Raw genomic sequence first — 25,350 nt, 5'->3', positions numbered from 1 at the left:
AAAACTTTACAATTTAACCCACTGTTTCTTTCAAAATACCAAATTAAACCCACCACTTTATAATTTCTTAAATTTAGCCCCTGAATTGGGGTGTTACAATTCTCCCATCCATAAAAGAATTTCATCCTCGAAATTCATTCATGTCACATAATTGCAGAAATAAAACTTTCATCAGTTCTCTCATATCTTTAAGTAGCTTTTACAAAAGTACGGATCCTCAACTAATCCTTAACCAGCTGAGCATACATTCTTATCATAAATTTTCCTTATTTTGATAAAAGAATCCGAACGAAAATTTTCTCGAGTAATCAATCTCTTCAGAATTCTCCCTCAGTCCAAGTAAATAATCAAAAAAACTTTATCATTGTGAAATCAATTCAGCATTGGTTACGTGAATAGGCTCATGCATATCCCAATTTCATTTCCGGAGTAGAGTCAGAATTTTTCAGATAAATAACTCTAACATAGCTCGTAAGGTACTTTACAGCGTTTAGACAGATGTTACTGGTATTCCTTTTTATACAAGTATAACCTTAACGGATAAAAACTTTGCTCTACTCGTTACAGATAAGGACTCAGCCCTGGGGTTCCAGCTCAGAGAGGTATGTTGCAGTCTAGGGGCATGTACTGATCAGACATATTTTGACATTCGACCGGCCGGTCTATCTTGAAAATTTTTGACTCAAACCATAGCTCTGATACCACTAAATGTAACCCCCAGACCGATGCGGATAGCCCGATCCGATCCGGGAAGTCATATTAGGGCCACCGGAGCGACCCACTGTAAAAACAGCGGAAAATTTAAAACTTTTTTTTCAGAACATGTAAACTTATAAAATCAGTTTTCATTATTTAAAAATAAAACAAATTTCCAAACTCGTATATAAATCAAAATACAATTACATGCCCCCTAATCACATGTACCATACTCTGAAACAATGCCGGAAGAACTCCCTTACTGAAGTCGATAGATGCACTAGTACAATTCTTTTAACCTGAAAAAAATGAGTAATAGAGTGAGCTTCGAAAAGCTCAGTAATACAGTACCAGATAATGCTGATGAACGTGCAGATACAGATAAATATATATTTCTTTATTGTTTCCAAACATTTACAGATTTTTATGCTGAGCAGAGATCCTACTGATATTTCAGGTGGTAACGGACAATGAGCTTTCAGTTCAGAGAAATATTTCAGATGACTGAGTTTAGAAGATCAGAACATGTTATCTAGTGAGTTCCCGTAAAACCAGTGAAAAGATACATATCTTTTAAAACAGTAGCAGTTGAAAACATATTTACTGTGCACAAAGCAGAGGAGCATGCGAAAACGATAAGGTCTTATACTTGCACATAGCAAAAGAGCCTGGGGAAACTGTAAGGCTTACCCTTGCACACAACAAAGGAACCTGGGAAACTGTAAGGCTTACCCTTGCACACAGCAAAGGGACCTGGGGGAACTGTAAGGCTTACCCTTGCACACAGTAAAGGGACATGAGGGAACTGTAAGGCTACCTTGCACACAAAGGGACCTGGGGGAACTGTAAGGCTTACCCTTGCACACAGCAAAGGGACCTGGGGGAACTGTAAGGCTTACCCTTGCACACAGCAAAGGGACCTGGGGAAACTGTAAGGCTTACCCTTGCACACAGCAAAGGGACCTGGGGGAACTGTAAGGCTTACCCTTGCACACAACAAAGAGACCTGGGGGAACTGTAAGGCTTACCCTTGCACACAACAAAGGGACCTGGGGGAACTGTAACGGTAATTAATCCATATTTAGAAATCATGTACAAAAATACCGTAACCAGAAACCATATCAAAATATGTGGTAAATCAGATCTCAAAATAAACTGTATTCAGAACATCGGGTAGTGTCTCATAAAAATATTCAGTACGTGATTTATCAAGATCATATTTTCCAATGAAAATAGGAAACCCTATAACATATTTAAAGTAAACATAATTCATAAAACCAGTAGATTCCAAGATGTCATAAATCACGAATAATTCATATTTTTCAGTAAAACCCGTAATCAGAAAACATATAACATGTTGTCATGGTTCATAAACCAGTAAATCAATAGTTTTGGTGAAACTCATTTAAAAACATATAAAATCGTCATGTGGTACATGTGGAACACACAAAGATATCCAAGTATTTCTTAGAGTCACTTAGTAGTTATCAGAATTAATAACATGAAACTGATGTAATTTGATCAGATTCTAAAAATGAGGTCCTATTGAAGGGAATCGATTACTAACCAATCTAATCTGACATTTAAGGTTGATACTTTAAAATTCCGATATGATGCATATGCATCAAGAAAGTGTTCAGAAATCTTTATACAAAATATGTTGTTTGATCTGATTATCGAACAACTCTTAGATGAATAGTTCCTAGAACTAATTCTTATCGATTGGTCAATTCATTGTTCTTCCAGGATATTTACTCTTTAATACCATAATTTCTAGTCCATATATTATCTTCGGAATCATCGTTAAATAAATCTTCCAATGTCTTTATTTCATGTTCACTTTCACTATACATGAAATACTTGTAGATGCTTAATTTGTCTGGGGCCTTTACCATTTTCAAAAGAAAGCAGTTCTGGGGAGTTAAAAAACCAGAAATAAACGTGAGAAGGCAGTTAACAAAAGAGGAGCCATTATCGGTAGTGGAGGAGAACACTACTTGAACAACTAAGAAACTGTAAGGAGTCAGTTTCTTTTGGAGGCATTAACCATCAGAAATCAGACAGAGAAGGGGGAATTTAACTACTGAAAAAGGGAGACAGAACGAAAAAAAAAGAACAGAAAGAGAGGGCAAAAAAAATTAACCAAGGGGGAGGTGAGCAGAGGATCATCAGCAGTAACCAGAGAGCAATTCCAACAGAGGATTCAAGCAACAATTAAAAACAAAAAGCGTTCATCGACCACAGTGGATAGAACTCTTCGAAAAAACATCCATTGCAATTAGAGTTTCACTCACCATTGTATTGAAATCCAAGAAGCAATTGAAAGCAAGGAGCAGTTTTTTTTGGTACTTTCCATCCTTATTTCGATTTCCAGTTTAATATATGTATGTCTTTATTTTGAAAGCAATTAGAAATTTCAGCAACATACATTAATAAAATAAAATTACAAGAGAACAAAGTAGAAGAGAGGAAGAGGGTCGTTTTACCTTAGGCGTTTGGTGTATTTGTTCTGTCTTTTAGTCCGGGGTCGAGCGAGGGAGCAGTGAGTTTACCATTTGTCTGTGGCTCCACCGTTGGAGTCTCTTGAAGGTGTCGTTTGAAGAGAGAGTGGGAAGGAGGAACGTTTGGGTGCGTTGGTGGTTCAAGGAGATGAGTGGTCGAGAGATGGCTGTGTGAGTTTGTGAGTTAGAAGAGAGGAGCAGACGAGAGGGAGAGTGGTTAAGGGGTGAGAACTGCGCAGGGAGAGGAAGAAGAAGGGAGCATTGCGGCGCTGAGGGTTACAAATGAAGCTAGGTTTAAGTTTTTAGACCTAAATGTTATATATATTAGATTACTAAACGGTGTCGTATGGATGTTTAGGGATCCTGTTTTGCGCGTGGTTATGTACCGCTTGAGCCATTTAACTTTTCAGTTTCATGCATTTGTGTCCATAAATCATGTTTCCTGTTTCCAATTTTGCATCTTTATTTTATGCGTTTTAATTTTCAGTCCCAAATGTATGTTATTTAGTTTTTGTCATTTAGACATTAGGGCTTCAAGATTCTACATGTTACATTTTAGTCCATGTTTAAGTTCTTATGTGTATGCTGTATGGTTTGTTAATGTTCATTTCGGGGTATACTTATCCTAGGTTTGAACGATGATGATATGTGCATGTGCTATTACGTGGTTCATAAGCATGGATTAGATGTAACATATATTTTATTTAATTAATCTTTGCATGACATCATTTTTGCATAATTTACATGATAGCCTCACGTGCATAACATGACTCTTATTACATAATTTAACTAAGGGTAATATCCTTTTAATTTAAAATTGTTGAAGTGGGCAGTCATACTGATTTGAGGTCTGCTTTTAATGATTTTAAAATAAAAGTGTATCCCGAAAGTGGAACAAAAAAATTGATTCGTCACCTAAAATTTGGGAACGAGAGAAAAAGAAATGTTCGTTTATTTAAATATATCGAGAAAAGATTGTTATATCTTTAAGATCTGGTCTCGATATTTGTAAATAATCGTTTAAATTTACATTTTATTTTATGGGATCAAAAATCAAATAAATCCGTAAAGTTCATTGCAAAGACGTTAATTAATCGACTAGGTACCGATTTAGGGCGTTGTGGGGGTGCTAATCCTTCCCCACATGTAATCGACTCCCGAACTCATTTTTTTTGGTAACGCAGACCTCAATTTGTTGTTTTAATTAAAATTAATTTTTACTTAAAATGACGAAACGTTTTTTGGTGCGCAATCACACCCTAATCAAAGATTGGTGGCAACTCTTCGAACCGTATTTTTCGATCGTAAAGAAAATTCAAAATTTTTCGAAACGAGAGGTCTTTTAAACTGCATTTTTTAATCATTTGAAAGAGAATAATTCAAAAATTGATGTGATTTTCAAAACCTGACTTTTTTCACATTTTAAGGAAAAAATCGTTTCGACAATACTGACGTGCTTGATTTGTAATTCATGATCCATAAGAACATTACATCATGTATGTTCATTAACATTTCCAGATTCATCCAAATCACTTATTTAATCCTCAGTCCTTGAGGTTACTTAATTTATTTAGCATTCAAGTGCATTCCAGTTACTTCGGGATTTTTCAGAGTAATTCAAACGTTCTTGAATTTCATATACATGTTGTACTTCCGTTTCATTCAATTTGGTCTTCGTGGTTGATTTTTCAAACAAACATCTAAATCTTAGTGCTTAACGCGATCTAGAATTGAGCTGAGCTGAATACTTCCAAAATTATCATCGAGCCAAGCTTGAGTAGACAAACATGCATTTAAGTAATATCTATGTCGTTCAGGTACTGACATATTATTAAGGTTGATCGGCTCACTTAAGTTATGTTCCATAACTTTTAAAGGTAGTCCAATACCTATGCTTATTTGTATTCCTTAATTAATCCAAGGTATTTACTTAGTTTAGGCCATAAGGTTATTTTGGTAATTTTGGTGTTCAGTTTTATTCCATTTATTTCAGAGCTCGAGGATATCCAATCATTCCTGAGCTTGGTGATATTCTTGGGTCATTTCCATTACAGGGGTATTTTGGTAATTGTACAGATTCAGTGTACTTTAATCATTTCCTTCCGTCTGATCTTACTATTAAATTCAATCTTATCATTTATTTCAGTCCTTTCGAACAATTCTGACAACAGAACACTCCCGACAAATTATTCTTCAGGTATTTACTCATAACTCGGATATTTCCGGGTCAAGTGCCTTCTCAGATTTTACAAACGGAACATCAGGAATTTTCCTGCACTAAGTCAGGATTTTAACAATCAAATTCGTACTTAATCGAGTTAAGTACGAATCCTCTAAGTATTTTCTCATTCAGAGTCATCTCAGACTATTCTACCTCTTAAGGGCATTTCCGTAATTTCTTAACCAGATAAGTTCGATATTAGCTCTTAACGAAAATAATATAATTTAGAGATCCTATGATTAATTGCTTTCTTGAACACTCTCTGATCTTGAAATAATTCCCTTAACACACTTCTATTATCTTGCATAAACCCTCTTGGGGCTAAAAACCGGTTATCCATAATTTCTAAGTATAACTATCATTTCTTATGCACATCAATATATTTATCGTATCAATATTTCTTTTCAGATTTATTAATCCACTTCCAGGGACAATTCTTATAATTTTCCAATATAAGGGTAATTTCGTATTTTTACCATACCGAAGTATTTTCATAATTTCCCATCCAAGTACCTTTTAACATTTAACCTTTGATGATATAAAATATAATTTACAAATCCATGTCTGATTTCTTTATCACTATTCACAAACTTGTAATTTAATTCTAACAATCTTTCAATCTCTTATATTAGTCATTCGATCCGTATTCAGTTACAGAATTTCTACCACATTCATATCGAGTGAATAAATTACTCAACTCCACAAAAGTGACCAACATTATCTTATTCATGCATTTACCAATATCAACATGTTCCATAAAGCATAAAGAGGTAGTAAAGTATTACCTCGATTTCCGTACAATACTGATCGACCATATAAAAATTCCATTTGAACGCCTTTGATCTTTAATTCAACTTCCAATAATTCCTCAGACACATATCAACATAAATTATATCAGAAACGGAGCTTAGTTGCGATAAACGGATCGAATCGGGTGATAAATTAGTGAAAGACGGCTTATCGGGTTCGAATTTGGCAAAACGGACTTCGGATTCGGATTCAGGACGTCGAAAGTATAAAATATGACTTTTCAGAAATTTAGAATTTTCGGTCAAAATCAAGGTCAACGGGTTTGACCGGCAATTTCGAGGCCTTCGGGTTCGAATTTCGAAAAACAGACAGCGGAATCGGATTTGGAACGTCGAAAAATGTCAGGATAGGTATACTCGGTCGAAGTCAAAGGTCGTTTAATGCCCGGTCAAAGCCAGTCAAAGTTTTGGTCAATAGTGGTCAACGTCGGTCAATGGTCAACGGGTCAACGGTCAACGGGTCGGGTCGGATCGGGTTATGACCGGTCAAACCGGTCAAAATAGGAGCAAAACCGGTCAAACCGGTTATTTTTTTCTTCCCCACGCGCAGTAGAGGCGCATGGGGGCGCGTGAACAGTGATAAAATCCTGAAAAAATTTGTAAAAATTATTTTGAGCGATTTCGAGATACTTACAAAGCTCGGTTCACAATTTTGAACGACGGAGAGCTCGATTTTAACAAATCGGAAACTTTGACCGCTTCACCTCCTCACGCGCAGCCGTCGACAGAGATCGAGGATGACATCGGCGATCTCGAAACGATGCAACGAACACGATGGTGCGGGAGGTGTCGTAAACGGATGACCCGATCGTCGTAAATCGATGAAAAACCAACTAAAACCGAGTTATTACCGACGATACTTCCGACTGAAATTAACGACGAACGGCGATGATTCATGACGAAAGGTTTGAGGGGTTTTATTCCTCGGTTGACAACGAACACGTTGGTGGTTTCGGCTCGTCGATCGGAGGTCGGACGACGAGTAGATCGGAGTTGGAAGGAGGGTAGTTGGAGAAGACAAAACTGGAAAAAATATGAAAACCTGCGCGCGGGGAAGAAATTTATAATTCAACATATATAAAAATTGGTTAAATCATGGGTTTGGCCACTGAATTTCCTGTACTTTATAAAATGATCTGTCAACTTTAAAACTTTACAATTTAACTCATTGTTTCTTTCAAAATACCAAATTAAATCTATTTTATAATTTCTTAAATTTAACCCTAAATTGGGGTGTTACAGAGAGAGATTCTTGTTTTCATTTGAGTAATTGTATAAGGTATATGTACGCCACTAATAGTTAAATAATTATATTTTAAGATGTGTAGTATACACATACCTTACCAAAATAACTACTTCAATCCAAGATTTCTAAGAAGAACAATGTCTATTTTTAATATTAAAATCAATTGATAAGATTTAATTTTTATATAAAGGAATGATAACGTGTACAAACGCTATATACATACAAGTGTTGGATCAAAAAGATTATTTAGAATTCTTTAATTTTAGAGGCGTATTAAGTATAGGAACACGAGGGATTGAATTTAAATCGAAAACCAAAGTAGAAATTCCATTATTAATGTGTTTCTACTTGGGAAGTTTGAAAAAACGAAAATATACTTTCAAGAAAAAGGAAATGTATAAAGAAATCCAAAATTCCAACTTAGTATAAAATCCAGACATAAAACCCAAAGTAGAATCGAAGGCGAAGGACATAGCTGCGACGACGACGACAACAACAACATAGTACAACTGAAACCCAAACAAACAAATACCCACCAAAGCTTTCTCTTTTCCTTCAACCATGAACGTCTCAGCAATCGGTGAGTCCAATCGGGCTGGGCTCGACGAGTCGTATCGACCTTTGCCTGCACTTTACTTGGGTTTCCTTTCCATCTGGTTCTTCTCCGCTTGTTCTTGGACTTTCAACACTTACAAAAACCGCCGTTTCCAGGTTATAATATCTTTTACTTTTATGATTCTTTTGATTGAATTTCATTGCTTTCTTTGTTGAAATTCAAGTTAAATGATTTTCTTATCCCATAATATGATGGATAATGAGAATTTAATACTGCTCCAATCAAGCTGACTGCTTTACTCAAATTTTAATTCGTTTGTTCACTTTTTTCTGTAAAAAAAATCTGGGTTTGGTTATTGATTTAATTATATAAATACAGAATGAAAGAAGAAAACAGTCTCTAAGGATTTCAATTTCTTTTTTGAGTTATTTTCAATTTGGCCAATGAAGTTAAAGGTTTTATCAATTGGTTTTGAACTTTGGATGTTCCTTCCAATTCCAAATATGTTGTTTTTTGTTCTTTTCTCCAAGGTTAAGGCACATAGCTGTTTAATGGAAATTTTGTATCTTTCAATCCCCCTGACAAAATAATGACAGATTGTTTCTTATGAAGTTTTATCATTGTTTTAATTTTTGTGTTCTTATTGTTATACCGGAACAGATAAATAATTTACAATGGACTCTTGCATCTGTACCTTTGATTAAAACCTTGCAACTCACTCTATCTTTCCTTTTCTGGTAAGTTTTGATTTTCCAGCAATACTTAACTTCTTTGTCTTTGAATCAAAATGTTAGAAATCAGCTTGTTGAGCTTCAGGTTTATAAGCAATTCACGTGACTCCAATTTTGCGGTTAATGTGAGAAGAACTTAAAATTGGTAATATTGAGAGCTTCTTCATTCTCTGTGACTCCATTTTAGTTAATTCAGTGTCACCCTTCTGCACCAATTTTCTACTATTTGCAAACTTCTAGAATGTTGAATCTCTCAAAAATAAAAACACTTTCAATCTGTAAGGTTAGGGAAACTTTTCGGGTCACGTCTTAGGAAATGAGGATGATTGTAAAGATCAAAGAGATGAAACAAATATATGATATGGTGGAGGCAGTGGAAAGTCTCCACAAGTTAATGGTGCTTGTTTAATCAACATGATCATAGTTCCGAACAATGAGGAAACCCTGCAGGAAAATCTTACCTGTTAACTACATGTTGCATTTCATGGCTATCTACAAGAATTCAAGTGATGTTTGCTTATTTAGACTGTTCTTTGTTTTGTGGAAATTTTTTTCTGGATTTCAAAGGGACCGTTCTTGCAGGTATTCGTGCTGTTATCTTGAGCTATGCTCACTGTGGATGTCATTCGGAGTGTATATAACTGGAGTGCTCTTTCAGACAGTTTCATTCGTTTCCTTTTTGCTCATCTCTCATGGCTACTGCATCACCTGCGAACGCCTTTCCATAACGGAGCGTCGAACTACTGCTGCACTCGGATGTGTAATTTACTTAACTCTTGTTGGCTACCGAGCTTCTGTACCTTATTTCACGGTTAGTTTCTTGAGTTCGTATTACATATTCTGCTTCCTGGTCAACTGTAACTTCGGCATCCTTTAAATACTGTACTAATTAGATGTGTTATTGCACCATTTTACAGGTTATTTTACTGCTTAATTACATTATTTCTTTCTATGTAATTTTTCACCATATATCACAAAATCTATTAGTGTTGCGGGAGCAATTGACCTTTACTGAGGATGAGGAGGTCCAACCAATGCGTGATGCTGTTTATATGAAGTACAGAATGTTAAAGTATGTTTTGTTATTTAAATCTTTTAATCACATACTGGTTGCTTTTAGTGACAATAATCTCATAAAGCTTCTTTCGCAACCGGGCAGGAAATTTCAGGGTGCTATGCAAATAGTTGCAGTGGCCGAAACTATGGTATGAATATGTCAACCTCACCTTCTCTGGCTTTGACAGTTATATGAGTTTATGAGTGATATATTATGATCGCTTGATATTTTCATTTTCAGATATACATTAACATCGATGACACCTCGGAGAATTACTGGCTTCGGTCATTGGTTCGGGAATGGGCTCAATTCTGCATCTTTATGTACATTGGGTATGTATGAATTACCCATTTTGGTCACTAATGAGCTCGTATATTTTGATGATCAAAAGTACTATAAACAATTCTTAATCTGATGAATACACATTAAGTCATTTCAATAAAATATTTAGCGGCTTTTAACGGATTGCTATGTGCAGGTGGACTTTTAGGTCACAAGAATTGGCACCACATTTTTCGAGTATGCCAACTTTGAAATCTAAAGCGGATTTAATGGTCCCTCCGATCTATCGTATAGTAAGTTAATCCGCCATTTGAAAACTGATCTTTCTTTGATAGATAGCATTTAGTTTCCATGCTGATGGAGTAATTTAAAACCTTAATTTGCATCTCATTAGTGATTGAATTGACTTTTACATCACTTTCATGCAACTTATCCTGTTCCTCATTAACTATGATTAAACGACCAAGAAATAATGTGTTTTCTATCGGAGAGTTTCCATTAAAAACGTTGATTTGTGCTTTGTTCCCGGATGAACATCCATCTTGCAGTTGATGTAAAGTTTCAGCTTCTGCTTTGCTTTTTGCTCTCAGTTTCATTTGATTCTTTTACATCCTAGAAATGAGGACTTATATTGAAATGCCACGTACATGGCGTCGAAAATGGACATTCTCGTCAGCCATGTTTTACCCCATCGATCATTTTGTCGTTAGATACTGTATAGATAGGTAGTAACCCTGAGAACATCGACACTGTCCGGCTCAAAGGTCATAAGAACGAACGCATTCGATTAGCATATATATATATATATATTCTATTTTCCGATATATTAAGTCAGTCAACTGTAGGAAATGGATGCAACGACTTTTCAGGAGTTTCAAAGACATGAATGGCACATCGGTGTGGTAAGCATATTGTATTCAACACACATTCATTGATGGTTGTAGCTTCATACATCGGTATCGATCGTCTTTGAAATTCATTAAATTCTCCACTGTGATAGTCCATATTTAGTATTACGTGTTTACCGGAATTCCTTTTTACTGCTGTAGCCAACTTCTGTCCGAGACGAAAGCTCAAGAGATTCGGTTTTGGTAATAATTCAGCATCCGAATGCTTATCGGCCGGGGACACTACTTTCGTCAAGAAAATAGCCAGTATAGGTTCTAAAGGACTGCTGATTTTTTTCCAGTGGAGGATCATGTTAATGCAAAGAAGGCATAGATTAATAATCCCAATGTGGAGAGGAGCAAAGTATAGCGTAATTAACAGAGATTTTTCTTACCCAAAAAAGAGAGAAGAATTAAATGTCAAAATTCATTGAAATGGGGTTACAGAGTATATATATATATATATATATATATATTAATCTGCAGTAAGTACAAGGCAATATATATTTAAAGATTATTCTCAACCTTTTGACATTGAAGGCTCTTACTTTCGACACTCCTGATGGTCGAACCGGAACTTTAAAGAATAACAATAAATCATTTATCACTGAGGTCACTGAGGTTCGTACTACATATTTGTATTTAATATTCATATTAATTACAAATTGTACATTCTTCTTTCCCATTTCAAGTTTCAAACTTCATTATGGCAAGGGTAATGATTTGGTTCTCTTTTCAACTTATGAACTGAAATTCAAATTAAATGGAAGTTAACATATTCATTAAGTATTGATTAATTGAATGAGTTAATTGTAATATACATCCCCAAATTATATCTCTTGTTCTAAATTGGTCCCAAAACTTTTGAACATTTTAATTTCATCATTAAATTATGACTTTCATTCTAAATTAGTCCCTAGACTTTTGAACATTCCAAATGACCCTCAACTATGATTCTTATTCTAAATTAGTCCCCAATCTTTTGAACATTTCAATAATATCCCCTTAAATCATTCAAAACTTCAAAGTTGAAATTAAAATATTTAAAAGTTTGGGGATGAATATAGAAAGAGGGTTATAGTTTGGGGATGGATATGATATATTCAAAAGTTTGGGGACTATTTTAAAATGAAAGCATAGTTTGAGGATGAAATTAGAATGTTCAAAAGTTTAGGGCCTAATTACGATTAATATCCATCTTAAATATTTGGATAAATTACGCATTTAGTACCTAAATTATCATTTTTTGGTTTGTTTTAGTACTTAAATTTTTATTTTCTTCAAAATCATACATAAAGTTTACTTTTTGTTTCATTTTAATACACTAGCGTTCAAAACTTAACGCGTTTATTACTTAAACTATCAATTTTGATCCATTTTAGTACCTAAATTTTCAATTGTTTTCAAAACTTAAGGATGATTTAGGTACTAAACATGTTTTGGTAACTAGACTTTCATTTTTTCCAAAACTTAACGACGGGGTACTAAAATGAAACAAAAACTAAATTTTAGGTACGATTTTGAAAAAATTGAAAGTTTAGGTATTAAAACGTATCAAAATTGATAGTTTAAGTACTAAATGCGTAATTTATCCTAATTTTTTTATATCAACCCAGGCGATGGAAATACATGCAATTTTTGTGTCTTTTGATGATTAGCCTCGCAAGCATAGACAACTAAATTTTGTGTCTTTATAACTCATACTGACACCCTTTGGATCATATTATGAAATTTGTATTATTTGTGAGTCGAATTGTTACTAATAAAATCAAATTTATATTATTTTGAGTCAGTACATGGGACTTCAAAGAATAATAACAATTCTTTACCACCAAAATCGTTTGGTTCGTGCTCACAAACAACTTTGAAAATGCCAATTAGCCCATTACTGACCTTCATTACCTCTTAAACACTGAGGTCAATGGTTATTTCCAAAATTTTGCTTTATTAATTGCATCATTTACTTTTTTCATCTTCAAATTTCATCTCACTTTTATTTAAGTTTAAAAATTTTCAATTTACTCACTTAACTTTAAAATTACTTATGTTTTAGTGACTTTGTAGTTAAATAATTAACGATGTTATATCATGGAAGACAACACCAAAACAACATTGTTTTGAAAAAGCTAAATTTACACAGAAACGACATCGTTTTGAATGGCCTATAAAACCCTTTTATTTTTCTCTTTTTCTTCTTTTGCTTCCTCTCATCCTCTCTCAAGGTACTCATATTTCAACCATCGTGAGCAACCAACGTGCCAATCACCATCAACCATATCGTTGATGGCACCGAACTTATTTCAGCCTCATAAACAACTTGGTAACCATTAAATCGAAAAACATATCAAACTCCATGAACTAATGCTAAACATGTCAAATGACATAATTCATTCATAATTCATTAAGTCTATTAGAAGATTGACTCCCATTAGGGATTTTCTGCATACACAAGAACTTGAATTCGAAACATTGCTTAAAGGATATCAAGTTGCTTACTACTTGAACCAACCATGTTGGTTGCCCACATTTCTTTTAACTAACCTATAACATTCCAAACTATGGGTTAGTGACTAAATTGTAAAACCTCATAATTTGGTGATTAAAGTAAAATAGTTGAATAGTTCAAGGATTTATTTAGAGATATTTTAAGAATTATTCTTAGTAATTATTAAATGAAGTAAAGGGCAAAATGGTCATTTGACATGAAGATTTTTATTTCCCTTTATAAGATAAGGGAACCACGTGGAAATAGAGAGATTTCTTCAGAGCTTTCTTCTTCTCCAGCCGTGAGTTTCAAGAGCAAATGTGAGTTTCTTAATTAGTTGATTATTTGTTGAATTAAGGGTTGGTTTATGATCCTTAAGTGATACTTAAGCTTAAGGAAGCTTAAGCTATCTTAAAATCAAAAGATGATGGAGTTAGGAGGGATTAAAGTTTAGGAGTTCTAGAATGAAATCTTGAAATAGAGTTCATAATTAGAATTGGAAGTTGGATTTGACTTATCATCAACCTAATTAAGGAATATGAAGTACTAGAATTAGATTTAAAACATGATGAAATTTGAGTATAATTATTGAATGCTATGTGGGATTGGATTTTGACATTAAAGAGGTATTTAATGAGTATTAATTAGTTTAAGTAGGTGTATATAAGTTAATGATATGAAAGAGGTTGAGATAAGAGACAATTGAGCTAGAATGAAGTGATTTTCATGTATAAAATGTGAATTCTGGGCTGGTGTGTATCGGTACACATTCAACATGTACCGAAACATCAAGGGTAAATTTCCAAAAAATGTTCAAAGTGTATCGATACACAGGAAGTGTGTCGATACACCCTTTAAAATGAAAACATCGAATATAATTTTTGTATCGATACATAGGTAGTGTATCGATACACACGTTAAGGGATGTACCGACACACTATAGAGTGTACTGATACCTACTTAAATTAAATATGAAAGTAGCCTTTCTTTTAGTTAAGGAATGAAAGATTATAGTATACCAATCAGCATACTGATATGAACCAATGTATTATTATGTAGATATAGAACGTAATCCCGTTCCGGAATAATCAAAGAATTAGGATCGAATCAAAGCAAGCAAGGCTAAGGTGAGTGCACATTATTTAGTATATGATGTTAATGGGAAATAAGACTTGCGAAAAGTCTATTCCCTATAGTAGATTCTATGAATTCATTAATGTAACATCCCAAAAGTCGGGTCAATGACTAAAATAGAATTTTTGGTAATTTAGTGACCAATCTCAGAAGAGATTGAAAGTTTAGGGATTTAAATGAAAAGTATTGATGTTGGATTTAAATAACAAAGTTTGAAGTAATAAGGGTATTATGGTTATATTTCAGGAAAGATTTTTATTTCCCTTTATAAAGGGTAATAAGCACGTGGGAAGGAGATAATTTCTCCAGAGCATTCTTCAGTCTTCTTCTTCTTCCTCTCGTATCTCCAAGCACAAAGGTGTTTCTTTCCTTGTGGATTAATTATTGATTTTAAGGTTGGGTTATGATCATTAGAGGATAATTAAGCTTAAGGAAAGCTTAATTTGTTCTAAAACAACAAGATGAAAGATATAGAAGAGATTAAAGAAAAGGAGTTTTTAAGTGAATTTTTGAAATATAAGGAGTTAATAGATTTTGAAGTTGAATTTGACTTGTCAAGGGTTAAATTAAGAGATGTGAAGTGATAGAATGAGTTTTAAAACATGTTGAAAATATGGTATGATTCTTGAAGTTAATGAAGAGGAGAGGATATTAAGGTTAAAGATGAGATCAATGAATATAAATGAGTTTAAACATGTATATGTAAGTTAAGAATAATAAAGGGGATGATATATGAAGTAATTAAGCTGAAAAGAGTGGATTTTTAGGTATTAATTGGAATTCTGGGCTGTGTGCATCGGTGCACATTTGTGCACCGATGCATCAAGGGTAAATCCCAGAAATTGTTCAAGGTGTATCGATGCACCTGAAGTGCATCGATGCACTCTTCTAAAATACGAACATCGAATGCCATCAGTGCATCGATGCACAAGTAGTGTATCAATGCACCCCCTTAAATATAAACATCGAATATGATTTATGCATCGATGCAGGGTGTGGTGCATCGATGCATACCTTCATTAAAATATGAAAATTGCTCTTCTTGTAGCCCAAGAAATGATAGTTTAGAATATATTAATTAATATACTGATTAGTATCAATGAATTACTATGTAGATTCAGAGCCTAAACAAGTTACGGAACTTGGCAAATAAGATCAATCAAGGAAAAGATAACAGATCGGTATTGACTAGTGAGACCAGGTGAGTAGATGATATTAAGTGTACATGATGTTTATGGAATTAACACTTGCGATGAGTCTAATTCCGATAATAGATGACATGAGTACAATAATATAAGTATAGTATGATATGATGTTTAAGAGTACCTGAGCATGATCCTGTAATAATATGGTGCTAGAAGTATATGAGTAAATGCATAGGTTTAATTTTCGAATGTATCTTTATATGTGAACCTTGTGAATGCATGTATGTGTGATAATAGGTTATATGATCATAAGAGATAAGATATATGATAAAATATATGTGAAAGTGATATGACTCATATGTGTTTCTATGAGAACGTTACACGATATGCTATGTATGTTATAAGAGCTATGTGAATTTCATGGAAAAATACTATGTGAAAGTAAACTACGTGACTATGTGATATGAATATATAAATGTGTAATGAGATAAAAGATAATGCCCATGTCATGTGTTATGAGAGCTATAGGTATAGTTGGAATGCCAAGAGTTGAGGGTCTACGCGGTCCTTTGGGACATAGTGGTCCTTCGGGACATATGTGTTATAAGTGGTCCTTCGGGACATCTACGTGGTCCTTCAGGACAAATTCTACGCGCCCCTAGTGGGAATTATACGAGCTGTGGTGACAATATAGTGCACAACCTCTATGTACCCACATACCTTAAGTTCTCAATAGTGTGCATGGGCTAACCAAAAAGATAACGATAAAATATGAGTTGCAATGAGAAATGTGTTACATGTTTTATATGATGATATATGTGAATGTGTGTATATGTTATAGGAAAGAATGTGTGTTATGGGTTATGACATTTGTTATGGGATGTACATGAATATATGTTAAGGTATATATATGAATGAATATCAAGGACTCATATGATGATGTAAGAACATGTTATAAGATATAGAATATGAAAATAAGAGATCATATGAACAAGAGATAAGAGATAGAAAGGATAATCATATAAGAGTATGAGAAAATATAAATGGTGACATGCATGTGTGTATGTAATTGTTACATGAAAAAGTATGTATACCAGTATGACGTTGTATTACATAATATATACATGCATTTGATAATTTACATATGTATTTATATGTCTCACTAAGTCTATGACTTAGCATGTGAGTGTTTCACACGTAGGTTACAGAAGCAAGAAGAGAAGTGAAGAAGAGCAAGACAGGTCAACATCTCCCTTACAAAATTTCAGATCAGAATGATTTAAATGTGTTTTGGTAAATTTGAATACAGTTGGCATGTACTAAGTGATTGAGTTGAATATGCTCTGATCGATTTTGGTTATTTTGATCAATTTATGTAGATAAATCGCTTTTAATGGAAGTTTTAAATTTTCTTTGAATTTTGGTCAAGAGTCAAAGTTTGAAAAGTTAATGTGACACCTCAGACTCGTATCCGGGTCGGGTACTGGTTAGGGGTGTTACATTTAATGGTATCAGAGCTAAGGTTTAGGCGATTCTAGGCTTAAACCGAAGTCAAATGAGTTTTAAAAATGTGTACATGCCAACATGAAGTGAAATTTTTTTGATCTGATAGTGTAAGGAGTGTGTTGTCTTGCTAATAGAATTAGATTACTAAGTTATAATAGAAGTATGATTATGATAATTCTGAAATAAAGTGAAAGGTGATATTCCTGATTGTTGTAGCTATTCACCTGCCCTGGCCAGGAAGGATGAAGAGCGGACACCTCAGGAAGTGCCTTGTAAGGTCAAAGGTTGATTTTAAAAAGTTGCAATCATATCTGAATAGTGATAGAAGGTCTTTACTGTTTTGAACCGAAAAAGTGATATGGAATAGTTTCCTTATTACACGAATAAGATAGAATATGGTGAACAAGTGTCACCAAAAGAAAGTTAAAAGATCTAACGATGTGATTAGAATTTGTAGAAAAGTTCAAGAATAAGTGAATTAGTGATCAGTTTATAAGATAAATGGAATCAGAGATATGAATTTGAAACAAAGATATAGTACCGTGTATAAGCAAGAGTGTAGATATAATAAGGGCTTGCATTCTAGATGGAAAGAGTTAGCGTTGGCTAACCAGATTATGTGATGGAAAATGTATTGGAATTAGAAGATTTTGAGATATTGTCAGGATAAGATAACTAAAGATAAGGTGGATCTAAATACAATTGTAACACCCCCAACCCGTATCCGACCAGGATACGAGTCCGAAGTGTCACATTGACTTTTCAAAAATTTATTCGTATAAAATAGTGAGTAATTTAAAAACTTTTGATTACATGCCAACGAGAACTTTATATACAAAAATACATATTATTCACCTCTCTTCTGATCTGACATTCGGTAAGGAGAACTGACCTGTCTTGTTCCTCTTTACTTTTCTTTTCGCTTTCCAAACCTACGTGTGAAACAATCACACGCTAAGTCGATGACTTAGTGAGGCATATAAAACATATAATATTTCATATAACATAAAGCATACATAAACATATACCATCATTATCATAATCTCTATCATTATCATTAAGAAACACACATAACGTCATATGGTTCATGTAACACATTTCAAACCACTTACCTTTGATAACCATTTATAAACCCATCGTATACATATCACATTCAGTATGCTTGTTTAATCACTTTATTAGCCCATGTACACTAGTGAGAACTTAAGGTATGTGAGTACATTGAGGTTGTGCACACATATGCTGTCACCACAGCTCGATCAATGTCCCGAAGGACCAGTCCATAGATTCCGAAGAACCTAGGTAATCAGTCCATATGTCCCGAAGAACATAGGTAAACAGTCCATATGTCCCGAAGAACATAGGTAAATAGTCCATATGTCCCTAAGAACATAGGTAAACAGTCCATATGTCCCGAAGAACATAGGTAAACAGTCCATATGTCCTGAAGAACATAGGTAAACAATCCATATGTCCCGAAGAACATAGGTAAACCCTCGACCCTTGGCATGCCAACTATACCCTAGCTCTCATATCACATAACATGGGCATTATCATTTAACAGTTCACATTACTTGTCATTTCTCTTCTGTCACATACCACATGTATGTGTAACCATGTATTCCATATCATATCACATATATCACGTATTGCCTATTCATATGTCATTTCATATAACATATATCATATGTGTATGTAATCACATAGATCGTATCATACAGCTTCATTCATATCACATATTCATATAAGCTCATAGCTTCTTTCAGATATACATGTAATCACTTAGTCTATTTTCATGTAATTCTTTTCACTTCTCATATGATTTTATATTCATATCTCACATAGCTCATATTACCTTGCATTGTTTCATATAAACATAGATGTCATATCTTGTTCGCATATATTTTCCATATAACTCATATATCTCATAGTTCTTTCACATAGCTCACTATCATATTTTCATATCATATATCTTATAATAGATTCTTATATCATCATTTGTTTCCTTTCTACCTATTCACAATCACACTAACATGTAATGCAAGCAATATGTATTAATACATACATGTAATCACATAACTTATACCACATGATTCATGTAGTCATTTAGATCATTATCTTTTAACACATATCCCATAATCACACAAATCATCACATAGATTACCAATCAAATCACATTTTAGGAGTTACTTCTTACCATAGTAACTCCATCACTAGCTCATCGCAAGCCAATGTTTATTCAATAATATAAGTACAAATTAAATTGCACTCACCTTAGCCTTGCTTTGATTCGATTATAATCCTTTGATTATTCCGGAACTTGTTTAGGCTCAATATCTAAATAAATATATCATTTCAAAACAACTATCAGAAGCCTAAACTTTAAACTTGATGTTAATAACTTAAACCGGTTTAATGAATTTAAACTTGATGTTAATAACTTAAACCGGTTTAATGAATAAAATTCCATTTTTTTATTTAGGGGGAATCGATACCCCCAGGGGAATCTGTTCCCGGGGAATCGATACCCCCCAGGGGAATCTGTTCCCGGGGAATCGATACCCCCCAGGGGAATCTGTACCCCCTGGATATTCTGGAAATTTTCGTCCAAGAGGGGGAATCGATTCCTTTCATAGGGTATCGGTTCCCTCTACCCATAAATTGTATTTTAACCCCGAAAATCATCAATTCTTCACTTAATTCTTTTATTTTAAACCCCTATCATGTCATTAAACTCAACTACCATTACTTAAACCAACTTATATCCATGAAAATCATCTATAACTTCAAAATCTTATCCTTCATATGTAATTCAAGAATCATACTCAAATTTCAATATGTTCTAAATATAATTCTAACACTTCTATCTTCTTATTCTCATAGATGACAAGTCAAATTCAACTTAAAATTCAACTTATCAACTATATTCCATGATTTCATATAAAAACTCATTTTCTTAAATCTCTTATAATTTCTTCATCTTTTGATTTTAAGATAAATTAAGCTTTCCTTAAGCTTAGTTATCCTCTAAGGATCAAAACTCATACTTAAAATCAACAAACAATCAAGAAATTAGAGAACTCACCTTTGCTTTGAGTTTTCACGTGGAGAAGAGAAGAAGATGAAGAAGAGAATTGCTTTTAAGCTTATCTCTTCAATCATTATCCACATGGGTATTATAATACCCATTAATTATTATTTAATTATTTTCCTTGTTCAATTACTTATTTGCCCTTTGAATCCTTTAATATTTACTAATAACTTTCAGGAAATATCTCCACATAAATCATTAAACTATTCAACTATTCTACTTTAATCACCATATTCTGAAATTTTTACAATTTAGTCATTAACCCGTAGTTTGGGATGTTACAAATCTCCCCCTTAAGAAAATTCGTCCTCGAATTTTCATTGTACAAATAGATGGGTAATTGTATACCCATATCTTATTTGCACTCACTTACACACTACTTTATTATCCAACTTATTTCTTTCCATCAAAACATAAACCTTCATCAAACTATCCATATATATATATATTCTTTCAGTCAAAATAATTCATTAGCTATTTCCTTCACTTATCAAACCTTCATCCTCACTCATCCCTAATACAAATTCTTTGGTTCGAATTCAACCATTCCATTACCTTTGTCTTATAACTGATCACTAATATTCATATTCATATTCTTAAACCCTTCCTTGGTCTTTTAATATTCTCCAATTAACATTCAAATCTTTCACTTTATTTTGTCCATGTTGTAAAGAAACTATTCTATTTCAGAATGATAAAGTTCCTTTAATACTATAATTTCCAATCCGTCTGAACGGATTGGCTCTATTCTCTAGCGGGGAATACAACTAATTCATATATGGTTTAAAGGTGAAAACCAGTATCTCTATCTTTCTTTGATGATGCTTAACTTTATGAAGCACTAATTTTCTTAATCATCTGAGATTTTTGTTCTCTAATCCTTTTATTCTGAGCTCTTTCTAGAGCTTTAACATGATTTACCATTTCTTGAAATAAGAACAAATTTAAAACAGTAACACTATTTTGATTTAAGGCACAAGCCTTAAACAACCAATCACATATATTCTTCTTAATCGAAATCATTTCAGCAATAAATCTACTTAACTTATTAAACTTATACCCATACACATGCACGTATAATTTCCTTTCTTCAAGCTCATATATTCGAGCTTCATTTGTCTTATGAACTTATTATCGATTTACTTATTCTTGAACTGTTTTATAAACCATAACCACGTCACTTGATCTTTCAATATTCTTATGGTGACTTTCATTCACCATATTTTATCTTATCTACGTAGTAATGAAACTTCTCAATTTAATTTCTCATCTTTGGAGAAATGAACACCTTCTAGCATTATCTTCATATCATTTAGCCAAAGGTCTGTAACAACAGAACCTTTCTCAAATTCACCCTTGAACTCGGGTGTACTTAACTCTATTCGATACATTCATTCTATGAGTTAACAAAGTATACAATTTAAAACACATCGGAATATCATTCAACATCATGAATCATTCTCTAATCTTATACAAGCATTCCCTGAGGTTTTCGCTCTTCTCCCTGCCTGGCCAGGGCAGGTGAATGCTATTAACTTTAGGTATATCGCCTTGTGATTCACTTTGAAAGCTCTCATATATTCATGTGCTCATATCCTTACTTCTATCACATATCACGTGTGCATATGATCATCCAATTCATATCATATAACATATGTCATTTGTATATGTTCACATATCATCTATCATATTATATAAACATATATATATCTCATAACTCATTCTCAGTATTCACTTATCTTATATAACATACCAATTTAACTCTATTAACAAGACAGCACACTCCTTACTCTATCAGATCAGAAAATTTTTCACTTTGTGTTGGCATGTACACTTTTTAAAACACCTTCGACTTCGTTTTTAGCCTCGAATCGGCTAAACCGTAGCTCTGATACTATTAAATGTAACACCACCAACCCGTATCCGACCAGGATACGAGTCCGAAGTGTCACATTGACTTTTCAAAAATTTATTCGTATAAAATATTGAGTAATTTAAAAACTTTTATAACATTTAAATTATTCAAAACATTTACAAAATTATTCAGAGCTTATACAATATATTCTTTTGATTACATGCCAACTAGAACTTTATATACAAAAATACATATTATTCACCTCTCTTCTGATCTGACATTCGGTAAGGAGAACTGACCTGTCTTGTTCCTCTTTACTTTTTTTTTCGCTTTCCAAACCTACGTGTGAAACAATCACACGCTAAGTCGATGACTTAGTGAGGCATATAAAACATATAATATTTCATATAACATAAAGCATACATAAACATATACCATAATTATCATAATCTCTATCATTATCATTAAGAAACACACATAACGTCATATGGTTCATGTAACACATTTCAAACCACTTACCTTTGATAACCATTTATAAACCCATCGTATACATATCACATTCAGTATGCTTGTTTAATCACTTTATTAGCCCATGTACACTAGTGAGAACTTAAGGTATGTGAGTACATTGAGGTTGTGCACACATATGCTGTCACCACAGCTCGATCAATGTCCCGAAGGACCAGTCCATAGATTCTGAAGAACCTAGGTAATCAGTCCATATGTCCCGAAGAACATAGGTAAACAGTCCATATGTCCCGAAGAACATAGGTAAACAGTCCATATGTCCCTAAGAACATAGGTAAACAGTCCATATGTCCCGAAGAACATAGGTAAATAGTCCATATGTCCCGAAGAACATAGGTAAACAGTCCATATGTCCCGAAGAACATAGGTAAACCCTCGACCCTTGGCATGCCAACTATAACCTAGCTCTCATATCACATAACATGGGCATTATCATTTAACAATTCACATTACTTGTCATTTCTCTTCTGTCACATACCACATGTATGTGTAACCATGTATTCCATATCATATCACATGTATCACGTATTGCCTATTCATATGTCATTTCATATAACATATATCATATGTGCATGTAATCACATAGATCGTATCATATAGCTTCATTCATATCACATATTCATATAAGCTCATAGCTTCTTTCACATATACATGTAATCACTTAGTCTATTTTCATGTAATTCTTTTCACTTCTCATATGATTTTATATTCATATCTCACATAGCTCATATTACCTTGCATTGTTTCATATAAACATAGATGTCATATCTTGTTCGCATATATTTTCCATATCTCATATATCTCATAGTTCTTTCACATAGCTCATTATCATATTTTCATATCATATATCTTATAATAGATTCTTATATCATCATTTATTTCCTTTCTACCTATTCACAATCACACTAACATGTAATGCAAGCAATATGTATTAATACATACATGTAATCACATAACTTATACCACATGATTCATGTAGTCATTTAGATCATTGTCTTTTAACACATATCCCATAATCACACAAATCATCACATAGATTACCAATCAAATCACATTTTAGGAGTTACTTCTTACCATAGTAACTCTATCACTAGCTCATCGCTAGCCAATGTTTATTCAATAATATAAGTACAAATTAAATTGCACTCACCTTAGCCTTGCTTTGATTCGATTATAATCCTTTGATTATTCCATAACTTGTTTAGGCTCAATATCTACATAAATATATCATTTCAAAACAACTATCAGAAGCCTAAACTTTAAACTTGATGTTAATAACTTAAACCGGTTTAATGAATCAAATTCCATTTTTTTATTTAGGGGGGAATCGATACCCCCCAGGGGAATATGTTCTCGGGGAATCGATACCCCCACGGGAATCTGTACCTCTGGATATTCTGGAAATTTTCGTCCAAGAGGGGGAATCGATTCCTTTCATAGGGTATCGGTTCCCTCTACCCATAAATTGTATTTTAACCCTGAAAATCATCAATTCTTTACTTAATTCTTCTATTTTAAACCCTTATCATGTCATTAAACTCAACTACCATTACTTAAACCAACTTATATCCGTGAAAATCATCTATAACTTCAAAATCCTATCCTTCATATGTAATTCAAGAATCATACTCAAATTTCAATATGTTCTAAATACAATTCTAACACTTCTATCTTCTTATTCTCATAGATGACAAGTCAAATTCAACTTAAAATTCAACTTATCAACTCTATTCCATGATTTCATATAAAAACTCATTTTCTTAAATCTCTTATAACTTCTTCATCTTTTGATTTTAAGATAAATTAAGCTTTCCTTAAGCTTAGTTATCCTCTAAGGATCAAAACTCATACTTAAAATCAACAAACAATCAAGAAATTATAGAACTCGCCTTTGCTTTGAGTTTTCACGTGGAGAAGAGAAGAAGATGAAGAAGAGAATTGCTTTGAAGCTTATCTCTTCAATCATTATCCACATGGGTATTATAATACCCATTAATTATTATTTAATTATTTTCCTTGTTCAATTACTTATTTGCCCTTTGTCTCCTTTAATATTTACTAATAACTTTCAGGAAATATCTCCATATAAATCATTAAACTATTCAACTATTCTACTTTAATCACCACATTCTAAAATTTTTACAATTTAGTCATTAACTCGTAGTTTGGGATGTTACAACAATTGTATATTTTGATCATAATAATGTGACATGGTGAAGAAGGTGAGGATTCATATGTTTGAGTAAAGCTAAGGATTGATAAGAAGAGTTTAAGAATGGGTGCATCAGTGATCAGTTTATAAGATAAAGGAAGTTAGAATATAATGTCAGGGTAAATTAATTAAGTATGATGTGAATTTGGATGTGATTCTGATCATATAGATATGATGTAGGCAAGAAAATAAATATTTGTATGTTTTAAAAAGGGGCTTTAAGGAAGGAAATACAAGTACAAGAGATGGTAAAGAATGAAGTTCTCTATAAGTAAAACGGATTATCAAAGTTATGAAGATATGATGAAGATCGGTAATCAGAGATGAGCATAAATGATAAGAAAAGAGTATGTGAACTTTAAAGAAAAATATATGATATGTATAAGAAGATTTTGATTTTGAAAGAAA

General features: G+C 33.2%; 1 protein-coding gene across 1 annotated transcript; it reads left to right on the top strand.

The window, feature by feature from the left end:
* The first annotated feature begins 7,962 nt into the window (after positions 1–7,962).
* Positions 7,963–11,414, top strand: LOC120198778. Its single transcript, XM_039200050.1, has 9 exons — positions 7,963–8,184; positions 8,690–8,766; positions 9,343–9,571; positions 9,678–9,832; positions 9,920–9,965; positions 10,058–10,149; positions 10,296–10,392; positions 10,945–11,001; positions 11,149–11,414. Exons 1-9 carry the CDS (start codon positions 8,035–8,037, stop codon positions 11,248–11,250), a joined length of 1,005 nt encoding a protein of 334 aa, XP_039055981.1. The 5' UTR covers positions 7,963–8,034; the 3' UTR covers positions 11,251–11,414.
* The last annotated feature ends 13,936 nt before the right edge of the window (positions 11,415–25,350 follow it).

The sequence above is a fragment of the Hibiscus syriacus genome, unplaced genomic scaffold (genome assembly GCF_006381635.1).
Source record: "Hibiscus syriacus cultivar Baekdansim isolate YM2019G1 unplaced genomic scaffold, ASM638163v2 tig00000340_pilon, whole genome shotgun sequence".
NCBI lineage: Eukaryota > Viridiplantae > Streptophyta > Magnoliopsida > Malvales > Malvaceae > Hibiscus > Hibiscus syriacus.
The sequence above is the reverse complement of the archived record's forward strand: the minus strand, read 5'-3'. Positions and strand labels throughout refer to the sequence as shown.

Coding starts and splice junctions, on each gene's coding strand:
- LOC120198778 (XM_039200050.1), top strand. CDS start 8,035: ATGAACGTCTCAGCAATCGGTGAGTCCAATCGGGCTGGGCTCGACGAG. Junction 9,572..9,677: donor CTTCTGTACCTTATTTCACG/GTTAGTTTCTTG, acceptor ACCATTTTACAG/GTTATTTTACTGCTTAATTA. Junction 10,150..10,295: donor TGCATCTTTATGTACATTGG/GTATGTATGAAT, acceptor TGCTATGTGCAG/GTGGACTTTTAGGTCACAAG.